Here is a 26,851-nt window from a genome sequence, read left to right as displayed (position 1 = left end):
TGAGCAGCTTGGCAGGCAACCAGTCCTTTCAAGAAAGTTGGTAACAATCAGGTTTTTTTTAATTGTAGCTACAATTTGGGCAGTGGCATTGCTTCCATCACGGTGAACGGCTCTTTCAGCGACGGCCGGTGGCACAGAGTCAAAGCTGTTCGGTAAGTGGGCAGGCTTCATCTGGGAGGCACTTGGGAGCCACCCTGCTGTTAAAGATGCTGGCTGGCACGTCTTGGTGCTGGTGGGGTGTGAATCACTGAGACCCCACACTCACACGTCGCTTAGGAGTGGAACTGTTAGCAACTTGGCTGTTTCAGGATGATGTACACAAAGATTGCTGTATTTGAGGTGACAGTGCCAGCTCGGCACAGCTCGAGGCAGGCTGCCAGAGTCATGCAGAGCTATTCTGGGGCTGTGACAGACATTCTACTAGAGCCATACCATTTCAGTTAGGAGTGTTTTTCTTTAATGCCTGCATTTTAAAATTCCCTGGGGAGCATTTTGCGGGCTGGCACAAGCACTGGAGCACAGACAGTGTAAACCTAGTTTTTCTATTTGGAGGAGGTGCAGATATCTTGCAGTGTATATATAACTCATATTTATAACTCATTACCTCATGGGAGGCAACTGTGTCCAGCAGGGAAAGCATACATCCCCTCTCTTCATGAGAGGCTGATTCCCTGGAAATCAGCCTGACATTTAGCATAACTTGTTACCAAATTCAGTGAGAATAAGAACCTGTCAAGTAGCTGTCAATATTGTTATTGACCATATGTAAAATGGCCCTAGTGAGAAACAAAACTGCCAAGAAGTAAGTTTTACCATAGCTTGCCCATTTTTTTCCCTGCTGTTACATTTGATTTTTAACAAAAGGTCAGAATGTGCCCATACCCCCTTCTCCCTTACCTGTCTAATTTGATTCTTTTCCAGCACTTTCAGCTCTGCAAATGTGTCTTGTACACTTTGCAGGTCTTTGACATCTATTAAAAAAATTCTAAAACCTGAAAAGTCTGGATGGCCATAGTACAGTGTCTGTGGGACTTCCCAGTTCCAAGCCTTCACTGTGAACCCTGCTAAGCTCTGAGTTGCCCTGGTCTCCTGGCAAGTGGAAGATACTGCTGCTCCTCCTCCTGTCCAGTTGTAGGCTGGATGAATGAGAGTGGTTTGCTTTTTGTTTCAGGGACGGACAGTCTGGCAAAGTAACCGTGGATGATTACGGTGCCAGGACCGGTAAATCCCCTGGGAAGATGAGGCAGTTAAATATCAATGGAGATCTCTATGTAGGTGAGTGCTAATTATTCACATTCAGGACACAGATGCAAGGTCGGCTGCAAGGCAGGGACCAGCCCCTGGTGGAGGTGTCACACGGCAGCCTCTCATCTGCCACAGCCTGTTTTATGTGAGGAGGCCTCTCTGAGTGAGATGGGAGAATGAGTGTGGGAAGGGATGAGCACCATGGGACACTCTAAGGTACTCCTGGGAGGTAGATAGAGAAACAGAAGAGGCAGCTGGAAACCCCACACCTGGGCACAAGCTTATTCAGCTCTTGCTGATGCTACAGTTTCTGCAATAAATAATTAGTGTCTTGGTTCATTACCTCTGTACTTTCAAGTGCTTATAATTGTTATTTAAAACAACACAGGGCAACCTATAAATTAAAATTCCCTTCTGAAGTGCACTAGGAATGGCACTGCTGGGTGTGCAGCCTGCCAAGCAGGAGCAGATGCCTTTGCTGGTGGAGAGTTTCTGACAGCTACCTTTCCCACAGGTGGCATGAAGGAAATTGCCCTGCACACGAACCGGCAGTACCTGCGGGGGCTGGTGGGCTGCATCTCCCACCTCACGCTCTCAACTGACTACCACATCTCGCTGGTGGAGGATGCTGCCAGTGGGAAGAACATCAACACGTGTGGGACCAAGTGACAAGAGAGGAATCCCGGTGCTGAGGACCTGTCGTGTGCTTGTGTGTGTGGCTGAGTGAGAGCTGGCTGATGCAGTCCTCTGCAGCCGGACCACGTTTGCCATCTGGGAAGATGATAAAGCCAAAGGGAAACACACAAAAACAAAAAAAAGAACATTTTTCCCTTTAATTCCCTCTCCTTTATTCTCCTCTCCTGTCCAAATGAAACCAAGCATTTTGTGTATGAACCGTGCCCTCTACCCCTTAAGTGTTTAGTGAACGCTAAAGGTTGTGCGTCAGTGCAAACTGCAAAGTGTGATGTTATGAGTAGCCCAACGACTGTGTTTTGTGGTCCTTAGGTTATCTTTTTTAGTATCAGAGAAAGCAATCTTGAAACACCTGCAATCATCCCACCCTGCAGTGATACGGTGACTGTGCTGTTCAACCAATGCACCATGGGGCAGCATATTTCTGCATTCACATCTAGGTCCTGGAACAAGCAGTTCTCCTTATCACTCTCTGATTCAGCTAAATTGTGTTTCATCCTGTGTAACAGGATAACATTTACAATGACTGGTTTCAAAATGTTGTTGTTTGATGAGGAGGAAAGTTCTTACAAGTCTACTTTTTTATTACAAACAACCAAAACAATGAACCAATTTTGTAGAAGTAATTTTATACTTGTCTATTTTTTTATAGCAGCAGCAGACCTGCTTACATGGCATCACTTTTAACATCTACATGTACTATACAATTAGCTCTTTGCACACTTTCCTAAAAATAGAAAAGTGACCTGTGGCTTAATGTCTGTATTATACAGTTTTAATGGGGATATTTGTGAGTTATGACCAGTTTTACATTTGACTCTTTTTGTTCTGTAAATTTTGACAGTTTAAAATTGTACATTATGAAGCTTTCCTGTCTTAAACAGATTAAAAGATTAGGAAAAAAAGAGCAAATACTTGCTACTGTGGTATTATAAATTTTTGTTTTGTGTTGTTTTGTTTTGTTTTGTTTGAGAAAAATGAGAAAAAGGATTGCAAGAGACCTTGGTAGGTCACAGTCCTCTTAAAATGTTATGTTTTCTAGGCACTGGACCAGCACTTATGCAACCTTGATTGCCAAAATATAATTTAAGCAGGCGAACAGAGTGCAATTGAGACACTGAAAGAGTCATCTGGAATTTCATAACTTGGAGATTTTTCTTCCTTAATTCTCTACTCAAAGTGGATGAGGGAGCCTCTGAAGGGGTGGGGAAAGGAAGAGAGATCAACCATGCAGGTGGTTGCCCATGAGGGCACCCCTCAGCCTGCTTGTGCTTGTGGTGGGGAAACCACAAACTTTCTCAGGGGCACAGGCTCATCTGAATGCCTGTGAGCTGAAAGGACCTGATGTGGTGAAAAACAATGGAGATGAGGAGGTTTCTGCATTTTAACTGTGCTCAGAGTGCTCCTGGCCCCGAGAGCTCACACACATTTCCTAGATTCATCCCACCTACAGCAGTTCTAGATAATGGCACAGGCAAATAGCTTCCAAGGGTACCTCACCTCCTGTCCTGCCTGCTAAAGGGACACCCTGATCTCCTAGGTGGAAGATCTTTTTCTCCTTTTATAAGGCAGCAGTGGTCAAAACCAAATGCAGGCACTTACTAGAAACAGAAAGTAAAAGAAAAATAGGTGGTGGTGCCATCATGTGGTGGGCACCTGTTCTCTGCCCCCTGTTCAAATGGTACTTCAGAAAAAAATGTCTGTAGAAGAGACGGGCAGCTTACAGAGGAGCTGGAGACACTCGTGGTTCTCCTTCCAGGAGAAGCAAAGTTTTGTTTGACTTGGGGAGCCCCATGGGGAAGGAGAAACCCTCTGTGGCAGGGAAAATGCAGGTTAAAATATACCAGATCAAGATGTGCCTTTGAAAGGAAAGTAGGTGGAATTGGATGTCTTGGAATGTAAAAGGAATATGAGTAGAGTTTGAAAAAACATGAAAACCAAAATCTTTGGAGGCTGAAGATTTTTCTGTCTGCTCAGTGTAGCCCTGTGGGAGTGGCTGGACACAGCCTGTGCTTGGGTCATGTCTGAGCCGTGGCTGCCTGAGAGGGAAAATTCACATCTTATGGACCTGACGGGTTTTCCAGACGCTAATGCTGTGTCCTGACCTGGCACAGAGTAGGGGGATTTGACTCGCTATACCCAGCCTGGCTGCTGATGGGGTTCTACCATGGTCCGCAAACAGTGTCACCCTCTGCTCTGTCTTCCGTGCCTCGCCTTTCCCATCCTTTCGTTTCTGTCACAGGGTTTGGAGACCTGTTCCAAGACAAACATCTGGAGGGAGAGGTCTCTATTTTAAGATAATGTACTGCAGAATACCGGGCGCTTTGGTACAAGGCGGTACTTCTCCAAAACAAAAGCTGCTCCGTTGAAATGCCGGGTAGGGAGGGGCGTGGGTAGGAAATACCTCTGTTGTTGTGGAAAAAGAAGAGTAGCAAAAGGCAGCTCCCCAAATGCCTGTTTCCAACTCTGCTTATCACCGGACGGGAATTCGGGGCTGCGACATCGCCCTGCAGAGATGTGGGCTGAGCACGAGCAGCAGCGGCGGGAGGTGGAGGGGTGAATAGCAAAGATGTTGAGCGGTTTAAATAACTTTTTTTTTTTTTTAAAAGAGCCTTTCTGCATCCTTTTAAAGATAATCTGAGATTATCACCTACGTCTCCACTCTTCCTGGTAAAGCTTGGGGATGGGTTTCCACTGTGGATTCCACTCCAGAGGCTGAGCAGGAGACAGGTACCAGAAAATCAGGAACATCTGAACCGCGTGTGGAGGCTCTGCCCCTCCCGCTCGCTGCCACCCTCCCCAGTGATGCTGGGTCAGGGAAGGAGAAAGGAAAGGTGGACAGTGCATGGCCGAGTGATTAGTCATTTTCCCAGGAACTGGCCTGCATGTGCTGCTCGCTGTCTCCAGGAATGTTTATTAGCCACATTACTCATTGCTCGGGCTGACTCAGACGCAAGGCATGACCCCAGCGCTGAGCAGGGTAAGTTCCTGCCGCTTTGCAGAGCCGTGTCCCTTTTGCTGCAGTTACCTGTGCACGCCAGCAGTGAAAGCAGCAGCCGCAAGTGCTTGTACCTCTCTTCGCAATTTTCAATCTCCTTCGTTAAAAGGCAGTTCTTATTTTTCTTAGCAGTTTTCCACCTTATTCCCAAAATACGTAATATTCCACTCAGTAGGCTGAACACCTGCCTTGATGCCAGCTTTGGCGGGCTGAGTCAAGCTTTGTGCTGAGCACTGGCTGCTGGCCAGAGCTGCTTCCTGGTTGCCCCTCACTCTGCCAGGGCAAAGTGTGTCTTGCTGTTCTTCACTACTCCTTTATCTCCATCACTGGAACCAGCTACTGGGAAGATTAGGTTTAATCTGCTTTATCCTAAAGGCAAATTAGGAAAAAAGAAAACGAAAGCAAGTCAAGGGGTTCTAAAGCCAGATGAGATTTAACAATTTTCCCTATGGTCGGCAAATCGTTGCTCCACTGGTTTGTCCTGGCTCAGTTAGGAGCTCATTTCCATCCCAGTCCTCCTAGCCTGGCCCCAGGGAGCAAAAGTGTGAAGATGAGGAGGAGAGGGCTACCAGGTTTGGGAAGTTGCCCATTCCCTGGTGGAGTATTATACTGCAATAGCTGCCTGGTAGGTGTTACTATTTTGTCAGCCAGGCTTTGTTTTTGAGAAAAAGTTTTCATTCTGATTACACAGCAAAGTAAACTGGGTGGGAAGTGTATTGTTCCAGCTCTGCATGTTCAGCTCCCTCCATGACAGCATCACCCCCCTGGTTTATCCAGGGAGAGCAACAGCCACATCCCATAAGACAGATAGATCTTCTATCACCATTTTATTTCTTGGGTGGTGGGGGGGGGGGGGGGGGGTGTCAGGTCCCTTTCCCCAACTGTCTCCCACTCCATTTTTGAATTGGTTTGAGTCATTGTGGGCACTCTGGAGCAAGGGATGTCGTGCCCTTGATTCTGCACTTAGGCATTTCACTCATGAGTAACAGCCTGGTGCCAGCACCTGTGGTCACTGCAGCTCTGCAAGGTCCTGGCTTTCTGTCCCTGTGGACAGGACTCGCTCATCTGTGAGTGCCCTCTTGTCAAACCCCTTGTGATGGAGACTGCCTGGCAGTGCTGTGACCGACTGCCCTGATTTCTTTTGAATATCCATTCACTGTCACAGCATTTTTCTTTGTTCATTGTGCACTAAGACAAAGATGACATTGTTCCTCTTCTGTGCTCTTTCTTTTTAAATCTTGCCTCAGTCTTTCTTTCTAGGAAAACAACCATGCCAGTTCTTTCAACACCATCCCCACAGGCCATGTTTTCCAGCACTTTTTGTTACTGAGATGTACAGGGAAGCGTGGAAGAAATGGAGCTGCAGAGCACAGGCACCTCATGTTCTGTCTCGCGTAACAGCAGCTTTCCAACCTAATTTTTTGGTTTTCAGACTCTTAAATGGTTTCTAGTGGCAGTGTTGGCAGCCTACATCATGGCAGCCTTTTTTTGAACATGGCAGAATTTTCCTAAATTTTTCTGTCTTTTGAAAATATAGGAGGAGCAATATCTAATATTTTCTTTACCATTTCACTTGCTTCCATTTTTTTTCCCTCTACAGTTTTTCATCTTGGTGTCAGCAAAGCAGAATTTAAAAATGTAACCACCAATTTATCATCATGTTCAGGCAGCTTTAATGATAAGAACTGATTGTTCTTATCAAAACAAAAATTTCTTTTAATACCTAACAAATGATTCATACAGAGGGACTTAAAGCTCTATTTATGTGTTGAGAGAAACTTTCTGTGGTTGCAGATCCAGGGGAGTGGCTGTATTGCTACAGCCAGTGCCATCCTGGGAGCAACCAGGACTGGCAGCACAGGGAGAGTCAAACAGAAGATAAGGATGTGCGCTTAAAGCAGAAAACATGTATGGTTTGACTCACTCTCTCCACCCTCATTGTAATGGTGACATATGGGACAGTTCATGGTCCCTGCAAAAAACCTTCCTGCCTTCATGCTGCTGCTGTTATGCAAGTATCTCCATGATGTTTGTATCTCTACCTATTCCAGCTGCCCAGGAGCTGTGTTAAATATCCAGCCCAACTGGATTAGCCTCGTACTGCCAAGGATTGAATGAGCTATATCTGAACACTTGCAGTATCTTCAGAAGATATTGCAAAGCCATCATCCTATTTTAGACCTGAGACACAGATGATGGAGTGAGTCTGGAGCCATTCCCTGGTCGCTGCTCTGACCAGGTCAGTAGCAGGGCTGGAGAGGGCAGCCGTGGGTTTCACTTTTGGAACAGTTAAGCCTTTCCTCATTTCCGCAGCTCTAAGTTTCAGTCTTTTCAGGGCAGTGCTTCTCAGTCCCACTAAAAGACCTTAACCCCACACCTCCCCAGTGCTGAGGAGCTCCTATACCCTGCCTAGCTGCTGTCACATCAAGCTGCAGCAATCTATTGTGAGGCAAGGAATTGACTCTGACTTTCAAGGATGCCTCCAATGAGATGGAGAGAGCACAATGCCACCATGCCATGATGGTTTCACGTGATGTGCTGTAGCACCTGTGATTATACATATTGCTAAGTTCAGGTGTCATTCCCAAGGCACTGTTGGTTAGATGAGCCATAAAATTCTTTGGTGGTCACTAAGACACCAAATAACAAAACATAAACAGCCTCAAACATAAGGCCCATGTTACAACTACCATATTATTTATTATGGTATATTACTGGTGAACTCAATTCCACTAAAAAATGCTGAGAAAATGTCCTGTGCCCCCCAAACCAACCCTGCAGTGCACAGCCTGGGCCCCTTCATCCTGCCCCTGTGCCCTTCATGCTGGCACAGGGGATGTCCCCTGTGCAGTCTGTGCAGCTGATGTCTGACCACTCTCAGCCCAGGCACGCAGGGGGATCAAATATCAACCCCCAGCTCTGTTACAGCCACGAGCCAAGGAGGACACGGGTAAGTGACCTGGACTTTTTCCTATCATTGCATCATATGGCAAGAACAGGAGGGCTTCAGTGGGCCTTGGACATGCTGGGGTCTGGTGTGCAGAAGAGAAGCCGCTCCGGGACTATGTTATTACCCACTCTGCCTATCAGGAAGCCACGGCTGTGATTGCTAGATCCTGTGGTTATTTACTCTGGCACAAAATTCAAGGAAGTCTGTTTGTACTGGAACACAAGCAGAATTTAACTCTTACTTAAAAAAACAAATAGGAAAGCAAAAATATGAAGACATGTAAGAGTGTAAGAAAATATATTTATTAAATTTCATGGCAATACTATGGCAAAATTGTTAAACACATGCTTACTTTTAGACACCCAAGCAATACAACAGGAGTTACAACAAGCAAGCCAACTAGATTTAAAATGTATGCAAAGTTGCATCTTAGTGTTAGTTTTAAATGTCAATTGCCACACTGAAATATTATATCCCCAACATGATCCCATGCTTCCTTTTTTAAGCATGCATTTGTTTAACTGCTTAGCTGATAATTTTTCATATTGATACACTTTGTTGAATCAGTATTTTACTTGGCATGCTACCGCTTCATTAAAGTGCCTTGTGATGATTTTGCTGAAATTGTGAAAGAAGTAATTTTTCAATAGCAGATTTGGAAGCTGGAAAATTTCAATATCATTCAGCAACAAAAATATGTTGAATGACTTACTAGATTTAGTGTGTTATGAAGACTATTTTTTTCATCTCAGTCTATTGATTTATTTTCAGAATTAACATCTACAGATGACTATGTCAAATTGGCAAATAATATTTTCACTAGTATTAAACAAAAGTCCATTAAAATCTTCATAAAAACAGAACATAAAAAATATCTCTAAGCAAATTATTTATGCTGTAAAAAATATGGTATAAAAAGAGCTAAAAAAACATTGAACCTGTTCACAGTATATGTTTTAAAGTTACAGCATTATAGTACATTGTTGTGTGGTTTTTTTCAGGTGACCTGTATGATTCCACCAGTTCTGATGTTTTGTGCGCCACAACAGGCTCAAAGTTCAAATTACTGTTACCTTCAAGTAGGATTTCAGACAGGAGTTGATTCAGTTGTCTTCTCTTTTTTTTATCCCCAGCTTTACAAACTTTTGACATGCTATCAAACGTAAAATGTTGTTCATCCAAAGCCATTTTTGAGCCACATTGGGAAAACAATGACAGAGTGATATTTAAGGATTCATTGTATTACTACTAAAGAGTGTGACCTTTCTATTTTACTTTGCCCTGCTTGAGCTGTTTATTTTTAGATTTTTCTTGACCCAAGTAATGAAAATGAGAAAATTTCACATTTTGCTTTGTTCCTGGGTTAGTTTTACTCACTACCTTTTGTACAATGTGAGACCAAGTGAGTTGCAAAGGTATTGAGCCTTCTAGTCGAGGTTGTGCATACACCTCCACTGAAACTTGCTTTCAGTCAAAATGCAGATTTAGGACTGTCCTAGAGATTTTCTTAGGTATCACATTGAAAAGCAAGGATTTAATCTGCGTTGGTGCACCACAACGTGCACTGGACAGTGCTGTTGCAAGAAGAGGGTGAGAATGGAGAGGGATTAACCCCATCCTCTCATGAAACACTCTGCCAGCTCATCAGACCAGCTCACCTGTGTGGGGATGATGAGCCCCTGGCCTCCAAAACCCAAAAGCCCTCTGGAGGTATCTTTTTTCCACTTGTAAAAGCAGAAGGAACTAATAGATGTTTTTGTGGGGGAGAAGCATTGTCACACATCCTGGGACAACTTAAAAAGTTTCAGATATCCTGCCAGTATCATCTGAAGTTTGTTTGCATAACAAGCAAAAAAGAAACAAACACTGGCCTATTTTAGAAACACTGGGGAAAATCCAGAGTTATATAAATGGGGGAAGGGAAAGAAAACTGGTGGAAGAAACTGTTTTCCAGCTCCTAATGAGATATCTAAGACAGTCTTGAACAGGGAATTAAACACTCCAACATTTCTGAATCCTTGTCTAGCATTTGGGGTCTGGGACTGTGTTTCTAGGCTGGCTAAGGAAAAGGCAAGGGAAAAAAACAACAAATACTGTGAACTGCCAACAGCATCTTTGAGCATCGGCCATGCAGGGCACCCCTTTATGCACAGCACCGCAAGTGTTGCAAAGTGTGTTGGGAGAAGCACAAGATGGCAGGTGCCTCCTCTAGACAAAGCTGTCTCAGAAGGTATATATTCATGTACAGGACTCCAAAAAAAGTCACTTTGGCAATTGCAAGCCGACATCCTCTGCCATATGCACCTAGGCACACGATGATGCAAGCACATGTGTGCATAAAGGGCTAGGACTTGGTGTTATAAAATATTAAATGTCATTTTCACTGAAGTCTTCATCAAAATCTGGGCAGAAGAGAAGATGCTATTTACATGGGAAGCTTGTCATACATTTATGGTACACAGAGCCTTGTTAGCAATCTCATTCTCTAAATGTTACATTTCTTTAATATATTTCAAATTCTTTTACTATATTTCTATCTACTTGTAGGGATACAAGTACTCTATTTACAAAGCAGTATTTATTTTAAAATAGAGCACACAATTTATCATTGCCTTTTCAGAGTGATGTCTAAACACCTTCTCTCCCCAGTGCACCCAGCTGCTTTCATTTTTGCTCCTATTCATGTTCAACTGAGTGTCCTGGAGGGTATGATCACAGGAAACACTGCAGCACTAAGCTTTATCCAGCTAAACCTATCAACAGCAACAAAAAAGGTGGCTTGAAAATGCCTGTTCAGAGCAGCCTAAAGCTCGAGGTCAGCAGCAGTGTGCTGCTGCCACATTCCTAGCAACGGGAAGTTCTGGTCCCCCACATAAACCAAAGATGAAGAAACATGGCACATCTGCCACTTGTGCCATGACAAAAAACACAGTGTCTGGCTCCCTTTGGAAATGGTTTACCCATTAAAGCAGCAACTAGAGACAATAAAGAGAGCAAATGTCATTTACCAGGTTCTAGGTCTGCCTATACAGCCACTGCATAACAGGGGAGGTAATTCACTGCCTGCCTGTAATATTAGCTTACTGTTTTGTTGATATATTAACTAGTAGTTCTGTGAGGTATATCACATGCAGATCTACCATCCCAAAACCCAACACACAAGCCTGAGATCCCAGATCTCATGCATGTCAGAGAAACAAAAAAAAATAATGTCTCAAAAAGGAGAGTGCACAATGATACATTAAATGTGACTGATGTTTCACATATACAGTGAACAGTACAAAAATCCATTACAAAACTTAAATTGTCACATATGACAGGCATGGCTCAAAAATAAAAAGCAGCAGAACCAACAACTTTCTTCAGAAAGCAACTGCTTGGCATTAATACCCTACATCACTGAACACTGATCCTGGAGGACTGAAGCACTGAGTTAGGCATGACAGTGACTTGGACACAATCCCTTCTGACCATATCCCTTCTGGAAGTTGTTGGGTTTTGCTTTTTGTTTGGTTCTTTTTTGATTTTTTTTTTTTTTAAAGCTGCACTTTCTACTCTTCTAAAAAATGAAGTAAAAAGCCAAAAGAAGTAAAAATAAATGTTCAATAAAGGATAAGAACTTTCACAAAATGATGGTAAGGAAATGCAGTTTAAACTTTAGGATTCCTAAGATATTTTCCAGAAAAAAAATTCTCCAAAGAGGCTCATCAGGAAGTTAGAAGGCACTAGTACAAAGAATCTGATCCCCTCTGAAGCTTACAATTGTTATCAAAGCATTTAGAGGCTATGAAAGAGCACCATGCTTTGAAATGGTATTTGGTTCAAAGACATTCCAAAAGAAGCTTCACTGGTTTAACATGGCACTTGGGCTCAGAAAGCAAGTCTGTACCCTTACAATCCTTGTCACTCATCCCTACTGCTCCACGCACCTAGCGGTGGCTGATCACATTAGCATACCACCTCTCCCTACACATCTGAATTCACTGCTGAACATCTGAGACAGGCATTTGAAAGGCAGTACTGAACCAGCTCAAAGGAAACCACAGAGGTGAAGCAGCTGAACTTTCAAGTGCTGGAATGACAACTGCTTACTGGCTCATCAGCATTAAGCAACAATGATGCTACAGATACTGCACAAGACTTTCTCTCCCACATCTGACCCACTCTTCTGTTATTGAAGCCACTGCTGTGAACAAGACCTTTCTGACCTGCACCCTGAAAGTCAGAACACAGGGTATATAGTCAAGAATTTAAAAAAAAAAAAAAAAAAAAAAGAGATGAATAATTAGGTAAGAGTTTATAACATCAAGGCAGAACATGCATTTGTGGAGCTTTTCCTTACCTAATCACTAAGAAACGAAGCAATTAAAAATGTTGCTGTCTTTACTGAATAGGAGGAGAAGCACACTGGGAAACCTGAGAATGCAATGCTTATGTGTAAGTGATTCACCATGTGAACACTGAGAATGGTCCTAAACTGCTTCCTGTGAGCTCTGTGTGCTCTCTGCAGCTGTCCTGATTTCCAGTCTAAAAATTAAAAATTGCTAGTACTCTCAAACTGCATTGATTTTGTTTTTTTGCAATATACATATGTATATGTATACATATGTATACAGCCATATGAAAAGCACAGTTATTCTTCATGGTCAGCTGTTCTGCTACAGAGGGTTTTTTTTTCACTTGGATCACCATACAATACTGATTGCTCCTCTGCACTGAGAAATTGCCCTGTTAAAAAAAACCCAAACCACTACCCATACACACTGTCCATGACATCACCTGCCTTCAGTTAAAAGCATATAGCAGCACAAGCTAAAATTCATCTCAGGAGATGGACACATTAAGCCAAATCTACACGAGTGAAAAGAAATATTCTAAAAAGGAATAATTATGAAAAACAGTTGTTACTATTAGGATTTAGCCTCCTCCCAACTATCAACCACAAAGGGCTTAACTGCTTCCTTTCATGAGTTAGTTTAATGCTCTAAGTAACAGGCTATGACACTTCCCTTGTCATGATGCCTGGTCACAAACAGCCCCCGGCTCTTTGCACTGCCTGTCTTTTCACACACAGCCCTGCTAATTCAAAGACTCAACAGATGAATTCTATGTGCACTTTCTGTTTTTGCAGAGACACTTTGCACTGGGCCACGCCTGCAGACTAATCTGTTTTTCACTTCACAGTTCACTCTTACAGGAGGCACACATAGGAAGTTGTTACCTATTACGAGAACTATTTAATGCTTTGCCTTTTTGTCAGCTCTGAAATACCTCCACACTTTCACTTTATGGAGATGGCAGAGACATGCCAGCCTCTGAAACGAACAATCCATTGCTGTGATTAGGTTTAACCTTATGCTCTTGGTTTTATTTTCATGCTCAGATCATGTGGTTTGGAGACCAAATGTCTGTGAAGATAAGTCATCCTCCCAGTCTACTCTCACACTTTTACAGCTAGCAGCCTAGCCAATTCAGTCTCCTTACCTGTTTTGTTTAGAAAACCATTCCCATGTCGTATTTATTAAAAAAACAACTAAAAAATGCAAAAAAAACCCCAAAACCAAACCCCAAACAAAACACAAAGTAGTTAAGGAAATGGAGATTAAAAAAAAATGGTTAGAACTTTATGGAGACCCTTTTTGATCAAGCTCTTTCAACATCTGATGCCTCCCACTGTTCAACAGCAAGAAACAAGTTTCTCGCGAGTTTCTCCTGTGAGCTAGTGAAATTCATATATGCCACAGCCTGAAATTTACAGTGAAATGTTACAGTTACAGTTGTCTAGAGATGCACATGTGAAAACAAGCATTTTAAAAGATGATTGTTCTAAACACTCCTTTAAGCACACAAATCTACATAATTTAAAATTTCTTTGCATCACATGTCTGGTAAAGGAGAGGTAGAATTAGCGGCACTAAAACCCCCCTGGGTTTCTCCCTGCCACTAGAGAAATCCTACCTTGTACTCCCAGGTAGGATTTGTAAAAAAGGTCCTGTTGGGTAGACACATAAGATCACCTAAGGCAGCAGGTAATACAAAGCTAATACAACAAGAGCATCCAAAGAGCAATTTCTTCTCAAGGAGCTAGTCCTGTTACATCTAATTTAATGTGCCAAACTGCATCAGCAGCTAAGGTGAGTAGACAGAGATTTCCCCTTGGTTTACATTACTGCATAGTGCAAAGACTGCTGAACACTGAAGGTGAATGGACTACTGTACCACTTCAAAGCAGATCTGGAGCAGAAGCTATGAAATACAAAATGTATTAGTGCAATACATTAGGAAAGGTTAACTCTTTAACCAAAAAATAGAAAAAATATAGAGCATTCTAAGTTTTTTTTTAAAAAAGGAAGTTTTAAACTTTATGCAGTTCTTGTTGAGGTTTCAATCAGTGTTACACTTTTTTCCCCAAGTTTGTACCCCTGAGTCAAGCACTTAATAAACATTGTACAGTAGGTACAGAAATTAGTGTCTAGTTAAAAAGCAACAGATTTGAATGGCCATTGCTTTGTAAGTGTTAAACAGTGATAATAACCTTCCATACAGGAGAAGAAAAAAAAAATAGCACTCTCATTTGTTCTTAGTTTATAACTAGGTAAAAGATTTCACCAGTTTCCCACCACATTGTTTCCATGTCTTAGGCTGAGATTTGCTATAAATTAAACCTTCAGTAAGGAAACCTGTTGGTGCTGCATCATTTGAGTCTGCATGATTGGGAACAACTACAACAAAGCAAAGCAATCTTTCCAAGTTATAAATTGCATGAGACCATGTTAATCTTGGAGCACTATGTGAAGGTAGGCAGAGTTCTTCGACTATAATTATCAGGGGCTGTAAAATCAAAACCCCTTACATCCAATATATTTTACTAGAGTAATAACTAAATTGTTATAATTTTGGCCTCTGAGCCTCTATTACAATGGAATATTAACACTTTGACTAACTTAAACATGGTAACACTCAGCTCACTAGAACTTCTGCTGACTGTCTCCAAGAATAATTTATGCCTTTTGCACTTTCCTTCTTCCTTTCTTTACATCAGGAATAAAAGCTTATTCAGAAGGCAGGTTCACATGCAATGAGGACTTGCTGTTAATCATTTGGTTTGTTCTGAAAGAAGTGTGTGAAGGACCACCCTGTGTTAATGGGTTTAGGAGAGTCTTCATCATCTTTTGGGGGAAGAAGAAACTGTCGGGAATTAATTGAACATGGGCTCCCAAAAGATGCATTTTCATTGTTGCTTTCAGCTGATCCAGGAGAGTCTGGAGTGCCCATGTTCCAGGCATTTGTGTTTGCTTGAGGTCTATAACCTGCAGTTTTATCCAATTCTTCCTCCACAGGTGAATGACCCTCTGTTTTCAGAGCACTGATAGACAGCTGCATTTGGGGCTTATAACCTGCTGTAGTCACTATGTCGATTTCTGGCTCCCCATCTGGTTTAATTTGAGGCTGATACATTGACTGGATGTCAATGTAAACCACCTGAGATGACCCCCCAGGTTCATCTGTAGGGGGATTTGAGATCTCCTCTTCAATGATAGGGGGGCAGTAGGACACAACAACGTGGTTCTCCATTTCTGAGTCAGAGCCATCTTCAGGCACAGTGGTCTCTGCTGCTGGGGACATCATCTCTGTGTCTTCAATCTTTGGAGCTGTAGACTGTGTTTCCACCACTTCAACACTGTTGGGGGTGCACGGGTTCATTTCCAGTGTTTTAAGTGTCTTATTCCCCTGAGATGAGAAAAACAAAAGGAAGAGACACTAAACTAAAAGACCTGGAAAACCTGAAAGCAACAACTTGCCCAAATTACAGCAGTTTGATGGCTTGTGGACTGTACTCTTCCCATAGCCACTAGTACAATACATCAAAAAAAAATAAAAAAGTTTATCATTTTCTGGCTCACATTCCTGTTAATGTTAGAAGTATCTTATGCAAATTAAAGAGACTTGAGATCTTGCAGTAAGTGTTGGAGAACTCTCCCCATATCTCATCTTTGTATAACCCATTCCTGAAAGCTGTTTAACTATTATGCCCATTTCCAACTAATGTATCTACCAGGAGGTAGACAGAGAGGTAGATAGTACGGATATGGCAGATCTCCATATTTTCTGCTTTAAACACTTTGACAAAGCTGGGTGTGTTACTCCCATATTGTATCAGACACTTCTCATTAGCTGGAAGAAGAGAAATGCAGCAGTCCTTTCCTAGTTTAAACATTGCAAGTAACTACATTAACAAAAACAGAGCTCTAGATAGCACCTGATGGAAGTTACTCAATAAATTGTTTTGCTTCCTTCTGTCACAGAGTTTCTTCTACAAATGGAACAGATGAGTCGAAGTTTGCAAAAAATTCTTTAACTTGTTTTGTCTTTTAGAAACTTAAAATACAAGATTTAAAATAAGGGTTACCTCGCAGATGTTCCTCTGAAACTGCAGCGCCTTACTGTTTTCAGGATTTGGGATTTCTGGATAAAATGTTTCCTTAATCCTTTAAAGAGAAAAGAATAAACTATTATAAAGACAGCAAGGCCTGAATCAGATTGTGAATACACAAAAGGAGTCAGGACACTTCCCTTTAACTCAGAATACTGAAAACATCTGGTGCAAAGATTTAGTGTGTTGAACTTTCACTGAATATGATGGAAAAAAACAGCAACCATTTTTGGTTTTTTAAGTTGGGAATTTAATATGCCACATTTACTGAAAGTTGAAGATAGTATGTCTACCTTTGTTTGTAGAGGGCACACAAATTACAGTATGCTGCCAGCTTATTTCCATTTGGAACTATTTATAAATGGTGCTCATTGGAAGACAGGCTCCTGCAAAAACTTTTTGTATTTCTCCCTCTGACCTCTCTCCAACTCAGTTTATCCCTCACCTTCTACCATGTGTTTTTGCCATCTACCTTTAAACAAAGCCCACTAACATCTTTGAGTATTTAGAGAAAACAAAGAATTACTAAAAATCATGGAAAACCCTAGCACTGAAGCAAACACTTCCAGGAAAAGATGAGAACCCAAGGCAGGCATTTACCATTCCCTCTTTCGGTAGCAGAAAATGCTGGCCAACACTCCAAGCAGCACCACCACTGCCACAGGGATGAGAATTGCAATGATTAATCCTACAGCTGGGGGATAAGAAAAAGAAAAGACAGAAAATATATACACAATGTTACCAGCAAGTTTTACGCCTTTTCTAACATTCCCCCCAATTAAAGACCATTCCATTAAACTCAGCTAATGCAGTGGTCTGCCAGCAGTGACCTACACAATCAACCTTCCCCTTTGCTGGAAGGGCAAAAGTCCATCCATAAAGAGATTCAGTGATAACTACAGGAATTAGCAGATATTTCTCTCTGATTGTTTAATTACAGAAGGCTTCATGTGCAGCACAAGACTCACTGCTAAAGTGATTCTGTTCTCACTAAGCACTGGCATTGCACTTTCATGCTACCTGAGCTGGCCAAGTTTCTGCTAATGGCTCTTCTAAGCCAACAACTAATTGCATAAACAGCATTGTCTTTTATATGTTTTACAATGCTTCCAGTCCCTGGGCTATGGCTGCAACACACCCCCAGTGACTTCTTCCATTGATATTAAATGCCTCAAGACTGATTTTTCATGTATTTTAATTGCACCCCAGTCTTTAGTCCTTCATAGAAAATACTTTTGTTCTCTCCTTCTCCAAAGCCAATCTCTTTTTCATTTTTTTTTGTAATTGTCTTTCTGTGTTTGCTTCTGTCCAGGGATCAATAAAACTGAATTCAAAGCAGAGAAGCATCTGTTTACAACTGATAATTATTTCCACAATGTCTTTCTTCCCACCCTGTATTAACAGATTTTCATCATGGGAAATCTGACAAAATCAACTAGCTGGTTGAGAAAACTAAGTTCAGACTCCACTATACTTAGTAATAGGTTAGAAGTTATTTTTTATGCATATATTACCAAGAACTATGAAGTAGCTGTAAGAGGAAAGGATCTTTCCCTCACTCTAAGCTGCACCAGTTTTTGCATTTACAAAAAAACAACTAAATAAAGGGGAAAATAAGACTGTAGACCCAAACCACTTACAGGACCAGAAAAAAGCCCACAGACCAGCAAAATAAGCTCAGCTTTATATACGTCGTACAGCACCTGTGCTAAACACAGGGATATATCTCAACAGGAACCATCAACTTACAGTCCTCCTTTGTCACCACATAGAGGCTGTTTGGAGGGCTCAACCCACCAGCAGTGTAGGCTTGCAGTTCCAGCTGGTAACTCGTTTTGCCTTGAAGATCAAGTATTTTCATAGACTTCTTTGTTAAGTCAGTGATATTGTTAATTTTAAGTTCTGGATTCCCTGTTTGATTTGAAGCAGTAAGAAAAGCATACCTTTGTAAGAAAGGATTCAAAAAGACAACCTCAGCCTTAGCAAAACTTTCTTGAAGTGAGCAGGTGAAACCTGAATAACAGTCCATGTAAAGAAAAACTGAAATAAAGAACCCTAGCAATGCTGCTTGCTTACACAGCACCAAACAGCACAGGAGTGTGGTGCTGCTGCTGCAGATTGACTTAATTTCCTTACCCTGCTTGTGCTCTTACGAATGTGAGTCAGGCTTCAGTCCTGACAAGACCGGCACTGGAAGAATATACACTATTAAATATAGCCATGTAACCCCCCCACCTCATCTACCCAGGGTATCTGAGCACAGGACAGCATGACACATTGCCACTTAGTCACTGCATAGCTTTATGGCCCCAGTGAGACACAGTTTTCTCCAACTTTTGTTTTATATTAAAAAACAACTGTGCTAATCACACAAGGAGCTGATTAATTTAAATGCCTTTGCCACATGTCAAGGGCCAATTATAAAAGTGCAACTGAATTATTATTAAAGATTCTTCTTTATTAAAGTGAAATTAAATAATTAAAAAATAAAAAAGAAATGTGTAAGCAAGGAAGTTGCAATCTACGCAATTAACATACCTGATTCTGAAAGTCTAGGCTTTAAAGCATCTTTTTCACCTTTTGCAAAGGAAAGAAGATATCCTTTTAAAAACCCTCGGCATTCTTCAATAGGAATGTCTTCCCATTTTACCAATATAGAATCTGAAGAAGTTTCTTCAACAATAAAATTTGGTGCAGTTTTTGGAGCTGTAGGGAGAATTATGAAGGAAGAAACTGGTAAGAACTTACCTTATAATAAAGTGCTGAAACCATGTAAGTATTTCATCAGTTTTATTCTGGATCTAGCATTTTCCAACCTGTTCCTCTAGACCCCTCACTATAAAGTACATGTGAAAGCAGGAGGTGCTACAAAAATACAGCTGTGTTGGACTAATTGTTAATAATTAATGCTGTATTAGCTACTAAGTTACTTCTTCCTGCAACAAACCCCAAAAGACTGTATAAACATTCAGAGGATACATATTATCTTTTACAGGATTTAACTCTGTGACATCATAGCTTGCCTTAAAACCAAAAAAATCCACATTCCTACTATCTCAGCTTAAAAGAACTACTCTTAGCAGTTTACACAAGTCCTTACTCCAATACCTGAAGCCTACTGAAAGTGTTACAGCAGATAATGCATATGGTCATGTATAATGCCAGGGCTTAGTCTGACATTTGGCTTTGATCTAGCAGGGCTGAACTCATGTTTAGGAAGGCATTAATTTTTCTCTTAATGGTTATCTGTCCAAAGGCAAATCTGAAGTTTAAGAATGAATTTATGCTCTTGTGCATTTCTCAGTTCCTAATAAATTTCTTCTGCACGTTTAGTGCATTTTTAGTCTCTCAAAGTCTTTATAGCTTGAAAGCTTCTGATCTGTTCATAACACACATGGAAAACTCTTCTGGGAAAACTTTCAGAATTTTTGCAGAGATACAAATGGCTGAAAATTGAGTTTCTGGTAAAATTGCCTTAACCTCACCTTCAACCTTAGCAACGAAATAAACAACACCATTTCCAAGGACTTAGATTATGTCAGCAGCTCAGTTTTCTAAGCAAAGTATTTTAGCAGACAACACACTAAACTTCAAAGTGAAATGGGTGCTGTAATTGCAATACAATACAATACAATACAGTACAGTACAGCTGTGGTGTTAAGGGGTAAGGTCATGTCCAGGCACCTGGGAATAGAAAGCATTCAGACACTAATTCATCCTCAGGCCAGCAGATCTCAGCACTGGGTCAAATGCCAGTTACCCTGACAGGGTTGGTGTGGGACAGAATACAAGTGCAATTCTCAAAGTGGTTTGTGCTCTAGGATCTAGTTTGGATCAAAGAAGTGTTTTCAAACAGAAATGTTATGGATACTTTTTACACTTACTGAGCTGTACCAAATATACTTGGAAATTTACTTGGACTTGATGAATCAAAAAAGTTGCCTCCTCTTGCGCAGAAGGGACCATGGCCATGTAGTTCAAATCATGGCTGAGAACTGCTGTGACACCCTGTCACCACCCAAGCTGGAGAACCCAGGGTTATTGCATATGCTTGGAACTGGAAGTGTCTGGAGAAATGTGTTACAATTATACATGGAGAATAAACAGAAGTCAGTAGTACTGCATGGGGATTCTGGTCTCAGTCTTCTTCTGCCAACAGTGAGCTAAAAATAGACACAGACTAAGTTCACTTTGCAGAGATTCTGAATTATAAAAATGCACTTACGCAGCTCTTTCATATACCCAGTGATGTTTTTCAACAACTGATAACCCACGGATTTGCAGCCATACAGAGAAAAGTTGTATCTCACGCCAGGTTTGAACAGAGCTGCAACAGAAAATTGCTGTAAGAATATTTAATTTCAGAAGAATGATGCTTTTAGATTTCACATGATGCAGACATATAAATACATATTAAAAGATTATTAAGTATATAAATACCATCCCTACTTGTAATTTCTATAAAAGCTATGCCATCAGATGTGGTTTAGAAGCAGTAACCAAATCTATCTCCCAGAGAAAGTTAAGTACTAAACAAAGAAGATTCAAAAACAACTACTCAAATTGCATAAATTGCCCTTTCCATGGGGAAACACAAATAGAAGTTACCAGAAATAATCCCCTTCCTTTCCTCCCACAGCAGCCATGTAGATCCTGCCTCCCCAGAAATACAAATGCAGCTTGAAATTACCAGGCTTACTGGAGCAACAGTACAAAAGATATGCAGAAAACTCTCAAAAGTGACAGTGAAGCAACTTAGCAATGAACTTCAGTCCTGAACTGACTTTAAAAACACAGATCATCATCAAATTTATGCTTCCCATAAATTTCCATGTGCTTTTGGTGGAAGCACAGATATTTGACTGCTATAATATCTAAATAATTTAACACTTTCTGGGATTTTCTCAAGTCAGGGCTGTACACTACCAAGACTTTTTCTAAACAAGATACCACTGCGAAACTCCACGGAAGTCAACTGAGTTTTGCAAGAGTTCAGGTCCAGCCTGAGAGATTCTCCTAGCAGGACTAAGAGCAGAAGTATTTGCCAGCTTGAGCCCAGCCCTAGCATCTGGATAACTCACACAAGGGTCACATGCTGCAAGAACCATCCCAGTGAAGAGCTCAGGAGTAAAGCAGTGCATCATTGGACAGACACACTATTGTCTGCTTAAAAAAAAAGCAATCTCTAGCTAGCACAAACGGAAACAACATGGACACAGTGTTGTAATTACAGACAGAAAAACATTGCTCCTACCCTCCCAGGTCTCACTCCCCCTCAACTTTCCTATATACACAGCTCCAAGTTGTTTTCTTGAATGGAGCATTTAGAAATTCCTCTAAAAGGCAAATATATACTCTTACAGACAGCAGAGAAAAAAAAAAATCCCACATCTTTAATGGGTTCTCTCTTTCCTCTTCTGCTACTATAGTCCCACCACAGCTGAATTTCATTTCCCTGATCTGCCCACCAGCATCTAGAGACCTGGAATGTGCCCTGTTCCAGGAAATTTCAATAGCTGACAGCAAGCCAACACATGGAGGTCACACTTAAAAAAATCTGCCTCATGTGAAAACAACGGATTAGTCTTCTCCCATCCTGAGCAGCACTGTTTATGCTTAGAATCCAAATAAAACCCCAAACTCTAGATTAACCATTATGCATTAGGCTGAGTTAGGAAATCGTGGGGTACAGCTAGAAGAGGTAATTTCAAAACAGTTAATAAACACAGGCTGATAAAAGCTAAGTCAAGACTGATATTTGGATTTGGCAAGACTGTATAAGAAATTAAAATAAACACAGTACCAGGAAGAATTTCATTTATTTACACAAGTACACAGCAATCAAACAATCTGCAACCTATAGCTTCATGCTGCTCTTATTCCACTTGCTGCTCAGGATCTCAACCAGAAAAACTCAAAGAAATTATTTCTGACTTACCAGATTTTATCACTGCATTTGTTGTATTTGAAGGAAACTTCTGCCAGTCCACACTACAGGGCTCAGACCCAGATGAATGACACCATTTTACTATGTAGCCACATGTCATGTTGGGGTAAGAATCCCAAGAAATATTAACTCCATTCCCCATTGCCACGGCCTGATCTGTTGTGACATTGTCTGCAGCAAAGATGACACAAAAATCCATCAAAAAGCAGACATTTATCTATAGCCCAAGATGAAAGAGCCTTCCAGCCACAGCACAATGGCTTTATAAACGGCAGTCATTTCTAAGAACTGTGAAATTTGAAGCAGTGCACTCAGTTGAGCTTTCTGGAGTGCTCAGAATCAGACATAGCCTGCAGCAAATCCCTCAGCCAGCCTTAAATATGATGATGAGAAATGCAGCAGCTCAGGACTGGCTTAAAAAGCACTTTTTCAAGGTAGGGATTTACAGCAGATGTTCAAATATGAATTGACACCAATCTGGCAGGAGCCTCCAGCTATAAATTCCTGCTGTTATTTCATCAAATGGTTTGCTTTATGTTCCTTTCAAAATGTCTTGCTGTCACTCGCCCAACCACAGACAACCATTTTTCATGAAGAATCAACAGCAATATTCATGTCCCTGGTAAACTTTAGGGAGGCTTCAGTCTACACCAAGGGCAAATTATACAAGAAAGAAAAGAAAAAAAAAAAGGCTTTGCCTTTAGTCTATTTTTCTTGTTTCTGATTATCAAAGGTTTAGCTGCCCCTGAAGTGATCAGATCTGAGAACAGCTTCTGATTCCTGCAGCTGCCCTCGACGGCTGTCCATCAGATGGGATCCCACAGAGCTGAGGGATGGTTTCCAAAGGCCACCACAAAAGCAGTGGCCCCATGACATATCTGCAAAAACAATCTCAGGGCTTCAGTTTTCCTTTTTCAGTGTTCTCATTTATGCTTCCCATTGAGTCTATTATTTCATTTTATTAAAGCCATAAAGTATGGGAGGCTGAAGGGCAAAGAACAGTTTTTAAGAATTTGTGCTATGAAAACTTTACTCTCACAGATGTGCTGTAAATGGACTGTCTATTTCTAAATAATCTTAACATACAGTTAAGTGTACAATTATTCTGTAGCTTGCTCATGGCAAGAAAAAGACACATGAGTAAAAAAAGCAAATCAACTCCAAGGGCTTTGATACTTTCCCCAGAAAAAATACTATGCTTCCAGTGAAACTACATTTCTATGATGCTGGAAATGATCATATTTCTAATTAGCAGCCTTTAATTTTTCTATTTACAGAAAAAAGTTTTTTACTGACAGTAATCACATACTGTTGAAAAAATACTTAAAAACACCACGCTCCAACTTATTTTCTGAGCTAGATGACTAGAAATTCACCATGGGCAGTACTGCTCATTTTGGTGTATTTATAGCTGCAACCTAGACTAGAAGAAAATATTACTACCACTAGAGCACGACTGTAGTAGGGGAGTCCGGATCAGGCAGATTACATGCCCCAACTCTCTACAGAGCACTTTTCAGAGACAGTGACAAATTAATTATGGCAGTGTATCCTTTGTTTGTGTTTTCAGTTGTCAGAAAACCTCAGCAGATCTCCAGCTTCATACCCTCTGCTCTCTTATGGACATTAAAAGCACTTACAGACTGCACACAGGAAGTAGCCAGAAAAGATGTCTGGGCAGAAATGTCATTCAGTTCTTTGAATGAGTCATCTTTTATGACTCCAGTCAGTGACTCAATTCCTATACCAACTCAGGAGGCAAATCTTCAATGAGTACAAGTTGGGTAACACCAAAGGGAACCTCAGACATCTAATAGAAAGCTATAAATGAATGCAAAGCTCTAGCTGCCATCAACTATCCCAAATCTATTACACCACAAACCTATTACAGAGACCTCTTTGACTCAGAGACTCACTATTTCTCTGCTGAAGGAGAGCAATAAAAGCATTTTAAATCAACTGTCCTATACAATTACTTTTCCCTCCAATGGGCAGACTAAGAATATAGTACCAGGTATCAGTATTGCTGCTGGGCTCAGTTCTGGGCTCCTCAGGACAAGAGAGACACAGAGCTCCTGGTATGGGTCCAGTGGAAGGCAACAAAAATGCTTAAGGGACTCTCCTCTTTTGAGGAAAGGCTGAGGGAGTGAGCCTGTTCAACTTTGAGGTGACTGAGAGGAGACCTCATTAATGTCTGTCAGTGCTTGGAGAGAGGGGTCAGAGCATGGACCAGGCTCTGCTCACTGGTGCTGAGCAATAGGACAGAACCTATTCTGTTCCACTTGAACATGAAGAAGAATTTTCCTGTGCAGTGACTGAGCACTGGAACAGACTGCCCCGAGAGGTCATGAAGTCTCCCTAACTGGGGATACCCAAGCATCATCTGGACACAACCCTGTGCCATGTGCTCTGGGATGGCCCTACTTGGGTGAGGAGGTTGGACTGTGGACCCTTCCAACCTGACCTATTCTGTGATTGTTTGTTTTGGAGAAGCACAAGAAACATATTTTACATGGCTTTCCTTCACACAGAAGCAAACTTGTTTTTTCATCTCACTGTGAATTTCAGTCAAAACACATTTCTTCTTCCTATGAGAGAGGGCCATGTGTTTTAAGAACCTGAGTTGACAGACAACCAAATGTGACACCTGTTCTTCAGGTGGGCAAGGAGAAGCAGACTCATGAATGCTCCTGGCAAACAAACAGAGATGAGCCTTGCTGCATAAATCTGTCCTCCCTGCAGAGCATCAGCCGGATCTGGAGCTAAAGGGTTGGGGCTTTGGGAGATTGCACTGTGTGGCGTTCAGGGAAGAGTGGACTCTAAATAACTGCTTTGCAATATTATCTACTCTCCAAGCTCAGTATTAGGAGCAGAAAATCATTATCCGGCTCAGCTATTTGCCTTTACAAAGCCCTCAGCAAGAGTAGCAGTGTTTTAATTGGGAAGCTAAAGCCCTAACTCCTTTTCAAACACTGGCTCCCTAGCACAAGGATGCCAACACTTAACCAACCAGCCCAATTAATATTCTCCTGCAGAGCTCACAGGCATTGAACTGACAATTCTTGCCTTAAAAAGCCACACAACACCTCCAAAACTTCTGAATCTCTTTAGCATGTAACACTTCTCAGTCCTAGAAACACACAAAAATATACTGAGCTCCCTAAATACCAGGGATCTACACCGGTATACTCTTGAAGCCTCATTCTTGCTTCTGAAAAGTGCAAATAGCTGTAAAGACTGCACATTATCATCTTTATTTTATGTAAAGAGCACAATTAATTTGTGAGACACTACTCTAAAAGCAAAGTAGCATTTTTTTCCCCTCAACCAGCAGATTTGCATGGGGAAATTAACACAAACAAACAAAGCATTATGTTTCAATAAATGAACTCTCCCAGGTATTCCCCAAGCTTTGAAGGTGTTTAACTCTCAGCTGGGAGCACTCACCACTTGGAATCTCCACACTTGTTATCCTTGAAGGGGGAGATGAGCCCGCATGGTTTCTGGCTACAACGCTAATTACACAATCACTTTTTCCAAGTTTTATCTCAGTACTGTTTGAGGGTTCAAAGACTACTTTATGCTCCAGTAGTGTCTCTAGCAGGTAGCAGGACACTTCATGAGACACTATTTTTCCATTGGTTTCAGAAAGGGATAAGGGCTATGAACAGAAAAAGAGTACATTAAAACCAAAATGCAATATACATAGGACAATAAGAATCTACTGTTCTTGATCTAGTCTGATGACTGTATAAGGCAAAAAAGTAACTCAAGTGTGACTTTGAGAATTAACATAAAAGTTCCTAAGTTTTTAATTTTCAACTGAGATGTATAAAACATTTAAATTTTCATGTGAAATGCTTCTCAAAGCAATGTTTAAATTATAAAACTTTAATAACATTCTTATTTGGGGAAAATATTTGTCTCAATGGATGGTTCTATAAAAAGTTAAGAAAAGCGGTCTAGTTTATTGACTATAAACTTCACTAATTTATAAATGTGTAAGTAAATATTTTTTTGTACAATTACATTACATATTATTTTACATCTGTATGTATTATCTACCTTCCAGAAGACTATTAGACTTTCACCGGAAGGACTTCTCTCTCTCCAGATATCTGGTCCTCTTGCAGGAGCTAAATAAAAAAATAAGAGTGGTAGTTTTTTCCCCAGTTGCACAGTAGACAATTTACCATCTATTTAAAGTTAGGTTTTTTTAGATGACAAATTTTAAAATATGTATCTTCACAATTTCAACATTTTATTAGCAAGAGTTAGATGAACTTACGGGCTTCTGATGTTGTCTGCTCCACTGCCCTGCTCCAGTCACTCCATCTCCAGAAGTGGTCAGCAGCCGAGCAGCGCACCCTGAACTGGTATTTGGTGTCAGGGTGCAATGCACTCAGCTGAGCTGTGTAAGTTGAGGATTTCCGACCAGGCACGGAGACATTGTGCTGTTAAAAATTTACAGACATTAACAGGATACATGTATTTTTTTTCTCCTAGATTATACTGCTAGTCAACACCTAAAAAGGTGGAGTTTTTTGTCCCCCAAAAATATTGAGTGTCAAAGTTGCAGTCAAG

General features: G+C 41.1%; 2 protein-coding genes across 5 annotated transcripts in view; one reads left to right on the top strand and one right to left on the bottom strand.

Annotated features, from left to right (window-relative positions):
* Nucleotides 1-2,850, top strand: part of EGFLAM (EGF like, fibronectin type III and laminin G domains) — a 73,809-nt gene extending 70,959 nt beyond the window's left edge. For both annotated transcript variants that reach the window (XM_058826956.1, XM_058826955.1), the window contains exons 21-23: nt 69-152; nt 1,172-1,275; nt 1,760-2,850. In XM_058826956.1, coding sequence (XP_058682939.1) covers nt 69-152; nt 1,172-1,275; nt 1,760-1,914 — 343 coding nt within the window. In that variant the 3' untranslated portion in view covers nt 1,915-2,850. The remainder of the gene's footprint in view (nt 1-68; nt 153-1,171; nt 1,276-1,759) is intronic.
* A 5,316-nt stretch (nt 2,851-8,166) lies between these two features.
* The window catches only part of LIFR (LIF receptor subunit alpha), a 53,665-nt gene continuing 34,980 nt past the window's right edge, over nt 8,167-26,851 (bottom strand). For all 3 annotated transcript variants that reach the window (XM_058864986.1, XM_058864985.1, XM_058864987.1), the window contains 10 exons: nt 26,556-26,721; nt 26,333-26,403; nt 25,715-25,928; nt 22,259-22,438; nt 20,546-20,647; nt 18,859-19,026; nt 18,070-18,231; nt 16,921-17,014; nt 16,297-16,375; nt 8,167-15,617 (listed from right to left, as the gene is read on the bottom strand). In XM_058864986.1, coding sequence (XP_058720969.1) covers nt 14,979-15,617; nt 16,297-16,375; nt 16,921-17,014; nt 18,070-18,231; nt 18,859-19,026; nt 20,546-20,647; nt 22,259-22,438; nt 25,715-25,928; nt 26,333-26,403; nt 26,556-26,721 — 1,875 coding nt within the window. In that variant the 3' untranslated portion in view covers nt 8,167-14,978. The remainder of the gene's footprint in view (nt 15,618-16,296; nt 16,376-16,920; nt 17,015-18,069; nt 18,232-18,858; nt 19,027-20,545; nt 20,648-22,258; nt 22,439-25,714; nt 25,929-26,332; nt 26,404-26,555; nt 26,722-26,851) is intronic.

This window comes from Poecile atricapillus, chromosome Z, assembly GCF_030490865.1.
Source record: "Poecile atricapillus isolate bPoeAtr1 chromosome Z, bPoeAtr1.hap1, whole genome shotgun sequence".
Lineage (NCBI taxonomy): Eukaryota > Metazoa > Chordata > Aves > Passeriformes > Paridae > Poecile > Poecile atricapillus.
Note: the sequence above shows the minus strand (reverse complement) of the source record. Positions and strands in the feature narration are given on the sequence as shown.